The sequence below is a fragment of the Coturnix japonica genome, chromosome 4 (genome assembly GCF_001577835.2).
Source record: "Coturnix japonica isolate 7356 chromosome 4, Coturnix japonica 2.1, whole genome shotgun sequence".
Taxonomy (NCBI): domain Eukaryota; kingdom Metazoa; phylum Chordata; class Aves; order Galliformes; family Phasianidae; genus Coturnix; species Coturnix japonica.
In genome coordinates, this window is record NC_029519.1 from 71,186,731 (window position 1) to 71,201,723 (window position 14,993).

General features: G+C 35.5%; 1 protein-coding gene across 1 annotated transcript in view; it reads left to right on the forward strand.

Annotated features, from left to right (window-relative positions):
* SLC2A9 (solute carrier family 2 member 9) overlaps positions 1–14,993 on the forward strand; it is an 83,821-nt gene that overhangs the window by 43,958 nt on the left and 24,870 nt on the right. The window contains exons 10-11 of the mRNA XM_015862887.2: positions 4,341–4,442; positions 6,624–6,699. Coding sequence (XP_015718373.1) covers positions 4,341–4,442; positions 6,624–6,699 — 178 coding nt within the window. The remainder of the gene's footprint in view (positions 1–4,340; positions 4,443–6,623; positions 6,700–14,993) is intronic.

Here is a 14,993-nt window from a genome sequence, read left to right on the forward strand (position 1 = left end):
GTGTAAATATGATTATCCAATTCAGCCCAGCTATTTATGGCAATAACATGGAGATGGCATTTCATATTAAATCTGAACCTAGACATAAAGTCTTTCTCATATCTACTTGCAAAATACATCAAAAAGAAAGTGTAGTTACTCTTGATGTTAACATGTAGACCAGAATTCTGTATAGAGCTGAGACATGAAAGAAATCTAATAGTATAATTTGCAGCCAGGAAGTGAGTAGGGAATAGTGTTCATTACCCTCCCATTTGGGCTACAGAACTTGCTTACATAATCATCTTTCTCCCTGTCTTCACTGATCTTTTATAACGTGATCTGTTTTTAACATGTCAGCCCCCAATATCAGCAGCTGACTCAAATGAAAAGATCGACATTTGCTTTTTAAGCTTTATTCACAGGTGTTTCCTGCCAGACAAAAGAAAATATCAGTTGCCTTATTGCTAACAAATGTTTTGGTTGGAAGGATTTTGGTTGTTTTTTTGTTGTTGTTGGTTTTTTTTTTAAAACACATTTTCAATAATTTAAGATATTTTCATTACAATGGCTCAGGGCATAGGTTTCTGCAGATGTGTGTTTATGATCACACTTATGTAAGTACCAACCTACTCAATTTGGCAAATAACTCAGTGTGCTATCGCCTGTAAAATTCATTTTATGACTAAACAACAGAACATGTCGAATTCCTTATTATTTCATTTACTCTGCCAACTTGTATATTTTTGTTACAAATCTTCAATACGTAAGAATTGTCAGTGCTTACCAACCAGTGGAGCATGCAGACTTATAAATACTTGAAAACTAGTGAATCATTTTTAGCTTTCTATGAGTCATGGGCCTCTTCGTGGATTTTGCAAGTTAACAAGTTTTGGACTTGTATAGTCAAAACAAAAAATGAAATTATTGTCAGTTTACAGTCTTATTTATAGTATGGGTTTTTATTATTATTATCATCATCATTGTTTCTTTTTTTAACATGGGAAACCTCAGATTTCATCTGAGCTTTTTTTCCATCAAGAAAATGAGAACAAACAACAGAGAAATTTGAAATATTGATGCTTTATCATTGGTTTTCTTAAGAAATCCTAAAAAATAATTTTGTAATTAAAATTTAGTGAAAAATGCTTGACGGAATGGCTGTTGAAGCATCTATGTACTTAATCTGAACAATATTTTAAGGCCCCATAAAAAATAGGGCCTTCTCAGAGGCTTTTCTGGTGTGGACTGGTTTATTTGTGTTCGAGCAACTGTGACCTGTTAACAGTTCCTGGGGTGGTTCTGCTCAGCCTTCTGACTGCCTGCTTCCTCAGAAAGACATTGCTTTCCAAATACACGTACTGCCTATTACCATAGTCTTGTAATTTTTTACCAGATAGGGAGAGTGCATTAAAGTGTTGCTCTTGCCTTTAATGAGATTGTCTCAGTCTTATATCCCATTTCAATTGGGGCTACTATGTCGCATTTGAACGTGTGCCACAAGCAGTTGTGTTTTGTTGGGTTATGTATATTTGGTTGGGTTAGAACTACAGATACAAGAAGTATGACATGCATTTGAGCGAAGTAGAAGAGTCCTTATCTTTAAACTGAAATAGGGTTCTTCTACCTGTGATTGTTCAAGTTGATTGTGTCTAATGGAGAAGCCTTTTGAGTCAGTGCACACCAGGTTTTGTAATGCTGTCAGTGTGATTTACCTAGTGTCACCTTTGGAAATAATTTAACAATAATTTAACAATTTCCAGCAAGCTGGGTACATCATAGTGTCCCAGTGAGTAAGTACAAAGATTGCTTTTTACTTTCTCTAGAAGATGAATTTGGTCCATTCCATAAATCACAAGATATACCACCAGGAATTGTAATGATAAATTCTTTGAGAGAACAAAAAAAACAAAACTGTAGGAAGTGTCCAGAAGCTGAAACATTCAAGTTCCTAAGAGCTACTGTAATAAATGGCAATGACTCTGCAGCATGATGAATGCTTGGGAAGCTTGGCTTCAGCTCAGGGAAAATAACTGTGTTACTTGGATTTCTTTTTGTTATATTCCCTCTCTCCTCTGAATGAAAATAAACAAACAAATAAACAAAATTAGAATACATTAGAAAGCATTGTTCTCTTCTGCAGACAGCACACAGAGCCTGCTATAACTGTGTCTGTGCTTGGCTGCTAGCAGTTAAAACTGGGAGTTCCTCAGCAACCCACCTAGATTTGCCTAAATGTGCCCAAAATACATCAATGTATGCAGGCATGAGTGTATGTACACTCTCTTTGGAGTCCATTGCTGGGATTTCCTTTGAGCTTGACAGCCTGAAACTGTCTAGCACTTTTTTTCCCACATTTTGCTTTGTACATGAGTCCTCTGTGAACTATTTTTCCTCTGAAAGAAACGTTCAGCACTCACTCCTTTTTAATACAAACCCCACCAGCTGGTGTAACACCAAGACTGTTCAATAGCAAACAACAATCTATAATCGAAAAAGGGAATGTCACTGGTATGCCAAATTACCTGTGCAGCATCCATTGCACACACCGTAGAAGACTCCGTCTTCTGATGAACTCATCAGACCATTTCACATTCTTCATATTTGTAAAAAATTCCTTTTGGTTACATTTATACGTGGCCACATGTATTTTCAGGATGGATTCATCAATTGTAGTTGAAAATACTTGACAACTTGTAGCGTTTTTGCAGTGCAGCAGTTGCAGTTTCAGAACATTTGGACTCTGTAAGTGCAGTGTAAAACCCTAATAACATTAGAGAAAGTCTATTTTAAACTGTACTCTGAAATAAATTCTATTATGGAATCTGTGGAAACTGTCAAAATGAGTATATTTCCTCATTTAAGGAAATAATGCTAGAGCTGGCTGTTCACTGTGTTCTGCAGCATCACAATGCTCTGTGGTGTGGAAGAGCACCTCCCTGGGGTGAAGGGGTGCCATGTCCTAAAGCCTTTTATATCAACTGCTGCTAAGGCTGGCACTGTGAGAGTATTTCTTCCCTGAATGACTGTGCTTCCCTATATCCTGTTTCTTCTAGATATTCACAGTGCATTGGTGTGCACTGTTGCAATAAATAAATAAATAAAAAGGCGTTGCTCCAGATTTCATTTTAATTACTCAATTCATCTTCTGCTTGAGGGATGTCTGAAAGTGGGATTTCAGTCTCCAGTACATAACTGTGACAGACTCAGATTTCTGACTCTTAAGTTATTTGAAGTGAGAAATATTGGACTTCGTCAAATCATTTTCTCATTTTCATTTTGTAATTTGTAATTATGGCAGTTGTCAGAGAAAGCAGAATATTAGAAAAATGTTATGATAGATATTAGTCTAGTGACTCAGACTAGCAAAAAACTCTGTTTAATGTTGCAGCTTTTCAAAAATCTGTTTTCTTCTCTAACAGAAAAGTATTCGGATTTTGTGACTTTTTGTAGAAGTAATTTATCTTCAGGTGTGAAATGTAAATTCAGAATGTGAATAAATGCCTCTTCTATAACCCCTTCTCCCTTCTTTAATCTGGCTACTCAAATAAAAGCTCTTGTCATGGCTAACTTCTTTCTTAATACTGATTAACCAGAAATTAAAAAAAAAACCAACAAATTCTAGATGAAGGAAAAATGATTTTATCTGTGCTAAAAACATGCTATGCTTAAAGACATACTTTAATACATAGTTGTTTAACTATTACAGTTAATTTTGAAAGACATATTGAATTAACTGTTGAAATTAAGAAATAGTTGAAATACAAATCTGAGATGTTGTTTCAACATTTTGACATTTAAAAATCATTAAGAACGTTATTATATGAACTTGGTGTGAATTTGTTGTTGATTCCATCACAGCAGAATAAGTTTTCCCCTAAAAAAAGTGAATAGTAAGAAAAAATTGAGCTTGACATTGTTACCATCATATTATTTTTATCTGACCAAGGTACGGCCTTAAGAAATTGTTACACAATAAATTAAGCATAGCAGTATCTTTGAAATCTGCCAAGCTAATGGTACTAATGCGGAATTAACCTGTTACATATTTTTCCATCTATATGGTTACATTTGATCTGTAGGAGAAATACATATATAAAACTATTATCAAGTAATGTTTCTGGTGGTTTCACTGTTCTTTTTCCCAAGCTCTTAAATCGGGATGCCATGCTGATTTGTTTTTCCAAACAGGTAAGACTATGTAAACATTATGAAGACAATTATGAACACAGCATAGCTGATACGTACAAAATATACTCTGTTGATTCATTTTTCATCTTCATATTTACCAGAAGAGCAAATTACGTTCTCTGATTCATTCACTGGTTTATCAAGAAACTCATATGCCTCTTCTTTTCCAGGGCTTAGTTATTGAACGGCTTGGACGCAGGCCTCTTCTCATCGGGGGTTTTGGGTTGATGATTGTCTTCTTTGCAGTTCTTACTGTGTCTCTGACTTTGCAGGTATGGCTCCTATGTATTTTTTACTCTCTCTTTTGTCTGTTTTAAACAGTATTCTTACATAAGTATTTTTAATTGTTTTGATGTAAGGATTTAAAGGTCTGTCTTTCACTTGGTTATAAATATGGTGGTTTCAAAATGCTGTGATTAGCTCTATCAGCTTTTGCATCATTTTGTATCATTCATTTCATGGCATAACATGAACTACTCTGACAATTTTACCCATAGTTGGGAAATGTTCTGTTCTATTTTTATCTTGTAGAGCAGTCTTCTTCAAGTTTTCTTTCATACTGTTTATTTTAACCTTATTCATCTGCTTGGATGTGTTTGGTGTTTTTTTCCAACTGTGAAAAGTTTCTATGCTTAATCTTTTTATCAAGTTACGTTTCCGATACTTTCATTGAAAACACAAAGACCTAAGAGCAGATGTTCTGCAAAGGCTAAGTTTTCAGATGTTACTAGCAGTTCATGTCCCTAAATATTTCAGATGTTCAAAGGAGGATTGATAAACCAATCTAAACTCATTTTCTATTGCTTAAATTCACTTTTCATTGTCACGCTGTTTCCCTCAGTTTTTGAGTGCTTTTGGGATGTAGAAGTGACAGTCTAGAACAGCATGTTTTTGGGTGGTCTTCTATAAAGCTGTTCCTTGCCTGATGTTGTTTCTGTGTCTTGACATTGATCTGACTCAAATGTTACTTCTTGGTTGAAGATAAGCAGATGCATGCAGCAACATGATTAAGTTTTATTTGACTTACCCGTATGTGTAGCCCAAGAAAGCTTTACTTCACGTACCTGTCATGGCAATAAGTCTGCCCTCCAACAGAGAGCTTTTATTGCAAGATTTGTAAATTGACTAAGAATTGCTCTGCCAAAGCATTTAAGACACCATTTGATAGATGAAGACATTCAGCTATTGGAGATCTCTGAAGACTGAGTGCCTTCTTTTTTGCTTCTTTTCAGAAACATCTCAGTCTGTTAAACATTATAGATTGGGTACTGCTCTGAATAAAGGATCCAGGGTTGATCTCAGGGCCGCTTATATCTCCTGTGTATTTGCACCTTTGCTCTCTTAGTGCCTTAAGGGACCTTGGTTGTGAGTTCATATGAAAACTCTAGAATGTCTAAATTTGGCAGATCTACAAATCACTTGCTCTATATTAATGCCCAGGAGAACATAATCATGTTTTCTGCGTAACTAAAGGAATAAGTCACTGTAAGTGAAAACTGTCAGAAAATTAAAGTTATTATTTAATTTAGTAATAAATAATAACTTGTTTTAGCAAATGTATTTTACAGTGACTCTCAGGATACTGTAGTGATATGTAACTTAATCAACTTCCAAAAAAAGAAAATAGTAAAATTATAACAAATTCAATATTCACATTTGCTGATGAAAAAAGAAACAGGTAGATATAGGAACAGGAATCTGTGAATTTCTCTTTGCATAATAGTATTCTTAACAAACATTCATAGAGAAATTTAAATGGTTAAAAACAGTGTCCTGAAATATCAGTAGAAATAATGTACAGTATTTTCATTTCCCATCATTTGGAGATCTGAATCAAGAAATATGTATTTTGTAGTAAAATAAACACAGATTACCTTAAGGGGAAAATAGATGATTTCATTTCCAAGTCCATTAAGAAACCATTTATACCTTGTTCTCTTGCCCCAGTAGCTGCTGCTTGCACACATGACCTTCCTTGTTGACAAAAAATGCTTTGACTGTGTTTTTCATGTGCTTTGTGCAGGCTCAGATAGAGCTGTCCTATTCAAAGATAGGTAATTCAAAGATACTGCCCAGTCTTTGACTGGAGAACGTAGAAGCTTTGTGGAACATCATAGCTGCTCTTTTTACACATCCAAAATATCTCAAGAGAGTAGAAGTGCATAAACTCTCTTCCAGATTGGCATGAGCTTTAGGACAAGAAGTAGAATTTAGAGTGTGACTTCAGTGGTGTAGGAGATAGGCTAGTATTTTTCTCTGTGGATACGACAGAAAGTAAGACCTTCAAAACAATGTAACAAAATTCTGCAGAAAGGCTGTGAAATTCTAAAATAGTCCTAGATTAAATTCTGTAATAGAAAAGCATTCTGGAAAACATTATCAGTTGTTTTGTTTTGTTTTGTTTTGACGTTGGTGATAAGTACAATGCACTTAATGTCTTTTTTTTCTACCAGAATAATGTGTCTTGGCTTCCTTACCTCAGTATATTTTGCATTCTTGCAATTATTGCATCGTTCTGCATTGGACCAGGTATGTGTATATTCTTTTGTGTTAATTTGTATATTAAATCCCAGGTATTCTTGCACCGGTAGTTGGTTTTATATATCACTACTTGGAAATAGTATTTTCTCCTTGTCTAAAGAATTCAAGGGTAAGACAAGGAAGGAAAGGTAACAGCAATACAGAGTGATAGTAACATTCGTATAAAAATCCATGCATGTGTATTTCTACTTAGCTGTCAGCTGTCAGAAATAATCTGATGATCAGTCTGTAATCAGTACCACATTAAATGTTGGCTATTACCAATCATCACTGTTTTTTCGATCTATAAAAAAAATGCTCAAAGAAGAAGCTAGGTGTTTCATTTAATAACTCTTAGATTAACAGATCAATGGCAGTAGGACACTGGGGCACCAGTGGGGTGGGTGAGACAGTGGTATGTAGTTCCTTTCTTTTCTGCATTTCTAGAGATGTGCAAGGGACTTTCCACATAGCCTCTTCAGTAAGATGATGGCGAAGATCCTGATGATGGAGTTGTCTCTTGTTTAGCAGTTCTCTGCTGATTACACTCACTTCAAATCCGATGCCCTTAGTTAACTGTTTCTATAAGTTATAATGAATTTATCAAAGCTTTTTCCCCAGTATGTTTTGATTTCATGGAAGAGGTGGATACCATTTCACAGACAATCCAGTGTTCCCAGGCTGTAATATTTGTACTTTGCTTTCCTTAAAAAGAACATATTTAAGTAATAAAAGAGTAACGAAACCAGACCATTCTCAGAAGTGGAGAATGAAAGGACAAGAGCAGCAGGAGCATTTCTTACTGGATAGAAGATTAAAAAACTTACACAGACTATGATCATTCTTGTCTCTGTATAATATTGCCTTACGTGGTGTTGCTTTGGAATTCAGTTACTTGGTCAGATTTGGATCCTGCAATTAACAAATAACGAAAACAAAAAACAAAAGAGTTTTGCAGATAGATAAAAGTATTAAATCCAAATTCAGTTCACATACAGAATGTCAAAATATCATTAAATTTTAAAATTTTCCCTTACAAACTGTTCTCTAACAAAAGGGATTAAATCACCCCTGTTCATGCAACTTGTTTTGCATCTTCTGCTGTGTACCTGAAAGACTTCTGTTCCTCTGAGGTCTTGTTTTGTTTAACCATTTATTGATGGCTTTCCCTTATAAAGAATGTGACATTAAACATTAATCAACTTCTTGCACATCTTCATCCCTGAAGTTATCTAATTAATGGATTGTGGTTTATATGAGGGAAGAAAATAGTTGCTGATATTGTAATGAAAGATAACTGTAATATTTTGGATCCTCTTTTGGAAAAGCTGTTACGTTAAAAGAAAATGTGTAAAATACTGTAATATTTCTGGGAAAACAGTTTGCTACTAATCTCTGTACTTATTCCTCTGCGTATGATAGATGGCTGGGAAAGGGAAGGTGCCTAAAAGGCTTAACTAGGAGCCTGCAGTCTTCCTCTTCTTGATCATTAACGCACCCACCATATGGGCATAGTAAGGCTTCCTCCTACTTTACTTCCAACTCTAAGGCAAAGCACACAAGCAATCTTGCAATCCCCTTTTCCTGCTATATTATCCCAGGTTCATCTAAACCTCTTGTATAACTGGTGTGTGATTTCTAGACTGAGAGTTATTTAAAAAGAATTCTGTAGAACAGGGCTGCTCTTGCTGTTTCAGTGCCTAATGGAAATCAAATATTGACTTCAGATTTCTTCAATACTTCCTTTCCAGTGTTTTAAGTAGCTTAAATAAATTAAGTGCAGCTACTTGAAGTATCTTCTTTTGTTCCGTCTAGAAAACTCTGTTGAAACAGATCGCAGTTTCTTCCCTACTACAAACCAATTTTTAGAGCTCTCACATCTAGATATTCTTATGTGTATTATCTTCAGCATAGTAAAATTTTCTGTATTCCTCCCTAATATTTGAAATACGAATGAACTGCGTGTATCAATTTGTGAATTACTCAAATTATTATAACACTTATTTTAAAAAGAACACACTGTTGCAGACATAACATTGCCACTTTATGCAACAAAAAGGGAGGAGCTCTGTTTAATTGCCTACGTTCACATTTCTATAAATACATAAAATGAAATTGCTGAATGTTTCAACACAGATCAGAATTGTTCTATAACAGAAATGTTTTTCAGTGTTTTCCTCAGCAAGTCAGGTGTTCAAGCACAGCAATGTGGTTAAAAGAGTAATCTTTTCAGGAAAATATATTCAAGAATGAAAACACCATTCTGAGACTCCAGTATAAGATAGATTCAAGTCTAAGGGATTTCTACAGTTTTTCCAGTTTCAAGCATGTCATGCTACAGCTCCTCATGCAGCTACAGTTTACTGTCATACACTCTCAATGCACAGGTAGTACTCATCAGTGATCAGCTCAGCTGCCTGTACCTATTTCTGTTCCAGTGCATAACAGTGTAATTATATATATACTTGGTGGTTGTTGATATTATTAGTTAACCCACATTCAGTTACACACCATATTTGTTTTTCCATAAAGAAAAAAGGACATGGTATCATTACTCCATAATAGAACAAAGAAAGCAATGAAATGCCTGGATTAAGTCTTATCGTTCTGAAAGGCTCTGTTAGATCAGTGAAGGTTGGCTTATAGAAAGGAGAATACAATTACTCACAAATCATGTACTAATTAGTTGATCACTTCTAGAACTTTCTAGATTATAATACTGTCTTTCCAATACAGTATTTTCTCTCTTGTCAGAACATCTGATGCTTGCTTAATAGCTTATATATTGTGTGGTCTCCTACTTCCAGAATAGCATATGGATGAGTACCATCTGCTCCTTACAGTTAGAATCAGCTGTTACTATAAACTGCATTTTTTATTTGTTTCAATTTTCTGAACTCGGATTTTTCAGCTTACAGATGTTTTCAAGGCATATTGCTTAGCAATGAATCATTAATGCTAACAGCAGGTACATTCAGGCATGTGAGAGATATGGTATTTAATCATTTTTGTCAGAAGAGGATTAACAGAAAGCAATCTTTCATGTATTTGCTCAAAAATTAAAGGGGCTCTTGTGTTCAAAATAGACTATCTATGATCTGAAAGAGAAAAAAACCCTTCAAAAGTTCTATAAACTGTAAACAGAGTTCTTTCATGCATTTTGTTCATTGTGCTTTCTTGGTTAATTATACACAAGTGAAGGCACTTGATTAAAGAGAAACATATTGCTTTCCAATGTTATTTTTGGTTTTGTGGACAAAATTAGTAAATAGTTTTACAATTTTCACCTTAAAATGTAGAAGATTCATGGAAATGTTTTTCTTGGCCACATATTCGACCTGCCAGAAATGTATGCTTCATCTGAGAAAGTGTCATCCAAAAAAAAGTAAACAGAAAGGGACTGATGGGATTATCATAGGATCAAAGAATCCTTAGATTTGGAAGGGACCTCTGAAGGCCAGCTGGTCCATCTTCCCTGCAATGAACAGGGACACCACAGCTAGATCAGGTTGCCCAGGGCCTTATCCATCCTCATCTTGAATGTCTCCAGGGGCAGAGCATCAACCACATTGCTGGACAACCTGTTCCAGTGCCTCACCACCCTCACTGTAAAAGACTTTTTCCTTATATCTAACCTAAATCTAGTAAGAGTAGGTTTACAGAGCATTCCTGCCTTTGTACAGGTTCAATGTCATGAACAAGAGCACTGATTAGAGATATTTGAACTGAGTAAATAATGTGTAGCTTGTTGGAAACTTAGTTTGTGATAGATTGGCTTAGGTATGGGCAAAGCATCTTCCTTCTTTGACCTTGTGTTTTAGCGATTAAGGAACTGAAAACACTAAAAGCAGTTATCCTCTTGTTCTCAATTAACAGCTGCTTCTTCACAGATACAGAATTAACATATTGAACTATGCCTGCAGAATCTATGAGACTTTAAGGAGAACCACACTAAAATCTGGCTTAACAAGGGAAAGTGTAGATTCTTCTTATTTGTACCTGTTTTGATGAATTCCCAATCCACCCACTGTGTCTTTGCAACACTTGGTGTACAAGCAAATGATTTTTTATTTTGCTGGGTGAGTTGAAAAATATTTATATGGTTGTGCACACAAGGGGAATTTGAGGTAATTTTATATATGCTAAAAATTGAGCCCTTTTGCCTCCTAGCCAAGTAGTTAGAAAAAAAAAAAAAAGGCAAGAAACCCTACAAAGCAAACACAAACAAACAACAACAAATGGAGTATCCCAGGATATGTACAATTCAGAGACAGTTTCCTGCAAAGGTGCAGCACCACCTGTCAGGGAGACTTCCAGGCAACTTTCCCAATCGAAATAAGCATAACAAAATATATGGTGAGACCCTAAGAACATCTTCGTTTGAAAAGATTTATTTCTACTTTTTTCTTTAGTGTACTGTTTATGCGTGGCATCCTTCTTTCCAGGACTGAGAAATGGAGGAGGCAATGCTGCACAAGGAGAGGTTGGACCCGTCTTTAAAAACTAAAGTGGAGAGTGGGAGGTGGATTGTTTTAAAAATATTGCTAGCTTTGAGGCAATCCTTCCTTTATAACATCCTTTCAGAAACTGAAGAAGTATTGGCTATTTCATATCAAACCTTTGCAAATTCAGTGATAGTGGAGGCACAGTAAACTGAAGCACTGGACTTATTTTAACCTTTGGTAATATGTACAAATAACCCAGTGCAGTATTGTTGAACTAAGACCTGTGAAAAGCTGTTCATATTGCTCTTCCTTTGGCATCCAGCTCACAGGGAAGTTAGCCACCTTTGTGCAGTAACATCTTTTCTTCCTTGGGACATTCCCATCAAGTTTCTTGAAGTGCTCTGAAAGGAAAAAAAAAATCAGCTTTTATTACCACAAGCACTAGGAGAAGTTTCCTAAATCTGAATAGTCTTTTTTATATCCATTGCTATATAACTCAAGTTATCTTTGTGCAGGAAATTCATGTTGGTTTGATAGCCCTTCAAGAATACTGATGTGGTTGAAGTTTCACTTCATCATCTTCATTTCTTGTAACAGATGATGTGTAAGTGTAGGCAGTTAGAGTGAAAAAGAGAAACTGAGGAGCAGATTTAAGGACATCTGAAAATGTCCATAAGAATGCCACATAGAAAGCTTCTCTGTAACTGATCCTATTTTATATGTAAGTCATTTGAAAGGCAGTGTTATACTAACACGCTATATGCCTGTTTTTTTACACCTTTTCCTAGAGACCTCATATTGCCACCTATAATCTCTCTGTATTGCAATGTGAAAAATGCTCACTGTATTACCGAGTGTGACATCATCTCTGTAGTGATGAAGGCTTAGAGCAGATTGTTAGAATACAACAATGCTCATTCAGCAGTTTGCACGGGAAGGCTGCAAAGAAGGGATACTGTGAAGGCGAAGTAGAGTTTTATGAGAAAAGACGCTGAGTATCTTCTTAATGCCTAACAAAAGAGAAGGTTGAGTGTATGTTTTCAGTTTCTAAATACATTCTCAAAAGGGAGAATAACACTGAGAAGAAAGAACAAGTTGACAGCAAATGTTACTGCAGAAGACAACAACAACTCAAGTCTAAGTTGGCTAGGTAGCCTGGAATGAATTTAGAGTCAAATTTGGAAGTCAGATTCTAATCACTGGAGAAGTTCAGCTCTGTATTAGCTTCTAAGTGGAAACAGTGAAAGGAGAAACTAAGCAAACAACTCTTACAGATTTATAAGAGGACTGTATGAAATACTGTCTGAAAGAGCTGAGGATGGGATTCGACCTGGATTCAGTCTAATTCTGTGCTCCTTTATTTCCAAGACCCGTGTTGTCCCTTTGTCTCCAACAGAGATGCTAGACCCAAAGGTTTTGTACAGTCTTTGCTTCCATTTGTCAAAAAAGCTTATGTGCCTGAAAAGACAAACATTCTCAGAGAGGATTTTCTAGCTGTTATTCCATGTAGCACGCAGTCCATGATTTAAATTTAGCTTACAACAATAGTACATCTGACTTTGTCTTATATTGTGTAACACCTCAGAAGTGTTTATTTGGCCCTAAATCACTTAGGTATTTCTGTGCGTGATTAACACTCCCCTTGTGTAAGGCTGAATGTAGCATGAACAGGATCAGAAGTGAATCAGTGCAAGTTTGCTCTATTCCCACTTTCAAAGTTAGTTCCTATTCAGAATGAATAAAGATGGCAAAATCATATCATCAGTATGTTTCTAGGCTCATCACATAAAATGGATATAGAAGTCACTCTTTGATGGAATTTGAAAAAAAAAAAAAATAATAATAATTTTATGGTTGTGAGATCTTCCTTTTCCAATTGTTGCTTTTAATACTGATTGCATTTTCAGGCATCAATAAGAAACATTAGCAAACAAGACCATTACAGACAAATGTTTCATTTAATTTTTGTCTCTGTTTTGAGGGTTTTGTCTTATAACTGAGTTTTATGATATATATTTGTCAAGGTTTATTGAATGCGTGTAGTCTTTCCTAACACAGCTGAATATAGATAAAGTGGAAACATGGTAATAGTATTTTCAGCATATGTTAAATTGACATTACAGAGTAAACACAAGAGAACTTGGAGGAAATAAATTCTGTGCCCTGAGGTGTATCAAAGACATTTTGCTATTTAAAGTTTAAAATAGTCTGTGCTCTTATTCTGAATGCCAGCATACAACTGTAATGACAGCAGAGCAGTTGTGATAGAAGGGTCACTGTGAAAGCCATAAGGTTTCTTCAGTCTGAAATGTCATCAGAGAAGAAAAAAAATCTCAGATGTAAAACACAAAGAAAGGTGTGATAGCATGCATGTATACATAAAAGTACTGAAATAAAATGCAGTGTCATTATTACCACCTGAAATAGGCATTTACTGAAGCTGTGTGTGATTTCTCTAGCTTCTCCACTTGGAGTGGGATGTGCGACTTTCTAATGCTCGTGGCATCCCACAGAGCCATTCTTTCAGTACAGTTCAGGAAAGTGTTTGGAGTTTGCTCAGGTGGAAAAATGTTCTCTTGTACTAGAAAAAAATGTATTATAAAGAAGAAAATAAATCAGTGTTGTTGTATATCTATTTTAAAATATGGTAGAATTGAAAGTTTAGGTTAATTCTTAAAGCATTTTTTATTCTGTAACTATAAGCCTTTACAGTCTTTCCAGCAGGCAAGCATCCTTGGATAAAGTTGAATAGTTCCTGCATCATTTAAGATAGTTATATGCATAGAAGCAACTTTTAGTTTTCCTAGTTATTTAATAAATTTTTGGTTTGTTAACAGTTATATGGCTTCTGGGGACACAACAGTAGATTTTAAACTGCTTCCCTAGGATAAGCTAAATATTCCATACATGAATTACAATTCCATTCAGAGATAACTCATCTCTGACCCAGAGATATATAAGTATAGTGTAATATGAACCATAAATTGTCTCAGTTGGGTTCTCTGGCCCCATCCTCTGTCCTGTCGTGCCTCTCCATTGCAGCAGACAGCCATCCATCCAACACAAGTTGCCCTATGGGTGCCATTTCAGCCTCCCAGCTGCCAGCAATCAGAGCCTGCCATATTAATGCAGAGTGCCATTTCTTTAATTTATGTGGACTGCAAACCACAGGAGCAGGAGATCTGATTTACCAATCCCTTTCCATTTAGTGATGGAAAAATCTACTGCCTACACTTGAGGAAGGAGAATTTTCAACTACTGCTATTAAATCAAGGGGATAAATGAATGAGAAGTTAAAGGGCTTCGCATAATAACTTGTCTTTGGTTGCCTTTCAGTAAACGGAGTTTTTGAGCTGTTAAGGAATAAAATAACAGAATTGCTTTCAACATGGTTGCATCACCACTGAATTTTGGGGAGGGTAAAATTGCATGTCCCTTGATTATGTTAAAGACAGGGATATTTGTTTTGTTTTAATACTTCTTTCTATAGAGATCAGTGTAAAGTAAGTGTGTACCTTTTAACAGTTCTATTGCAGAAGTTATTTAAATCTTTACAATTAGTGGAAGTTCAGAAAGTAAAAAGATCCTTTAGTATTCTTAAGGTAACTATCTATTGGATAAATGAATTGCTGGAGATGACACATGGAGTTCTTAGCAGCAGGCAAATGTATTAACTTCCTCCCTTTAACAATAGATTTTAGAAATTATTTTAATTGAAGCCTTCAAAAAATGAACACTTTGACACTTGAGAGCACTCCTCTTACCTGAACTTGCAGGTTTGCCTGAATGATAGCTAATTACTTGCTGATGGCTCACAACTCCAAATCTTAGGAAGTTTACTGCTGAAAAAATGCATCC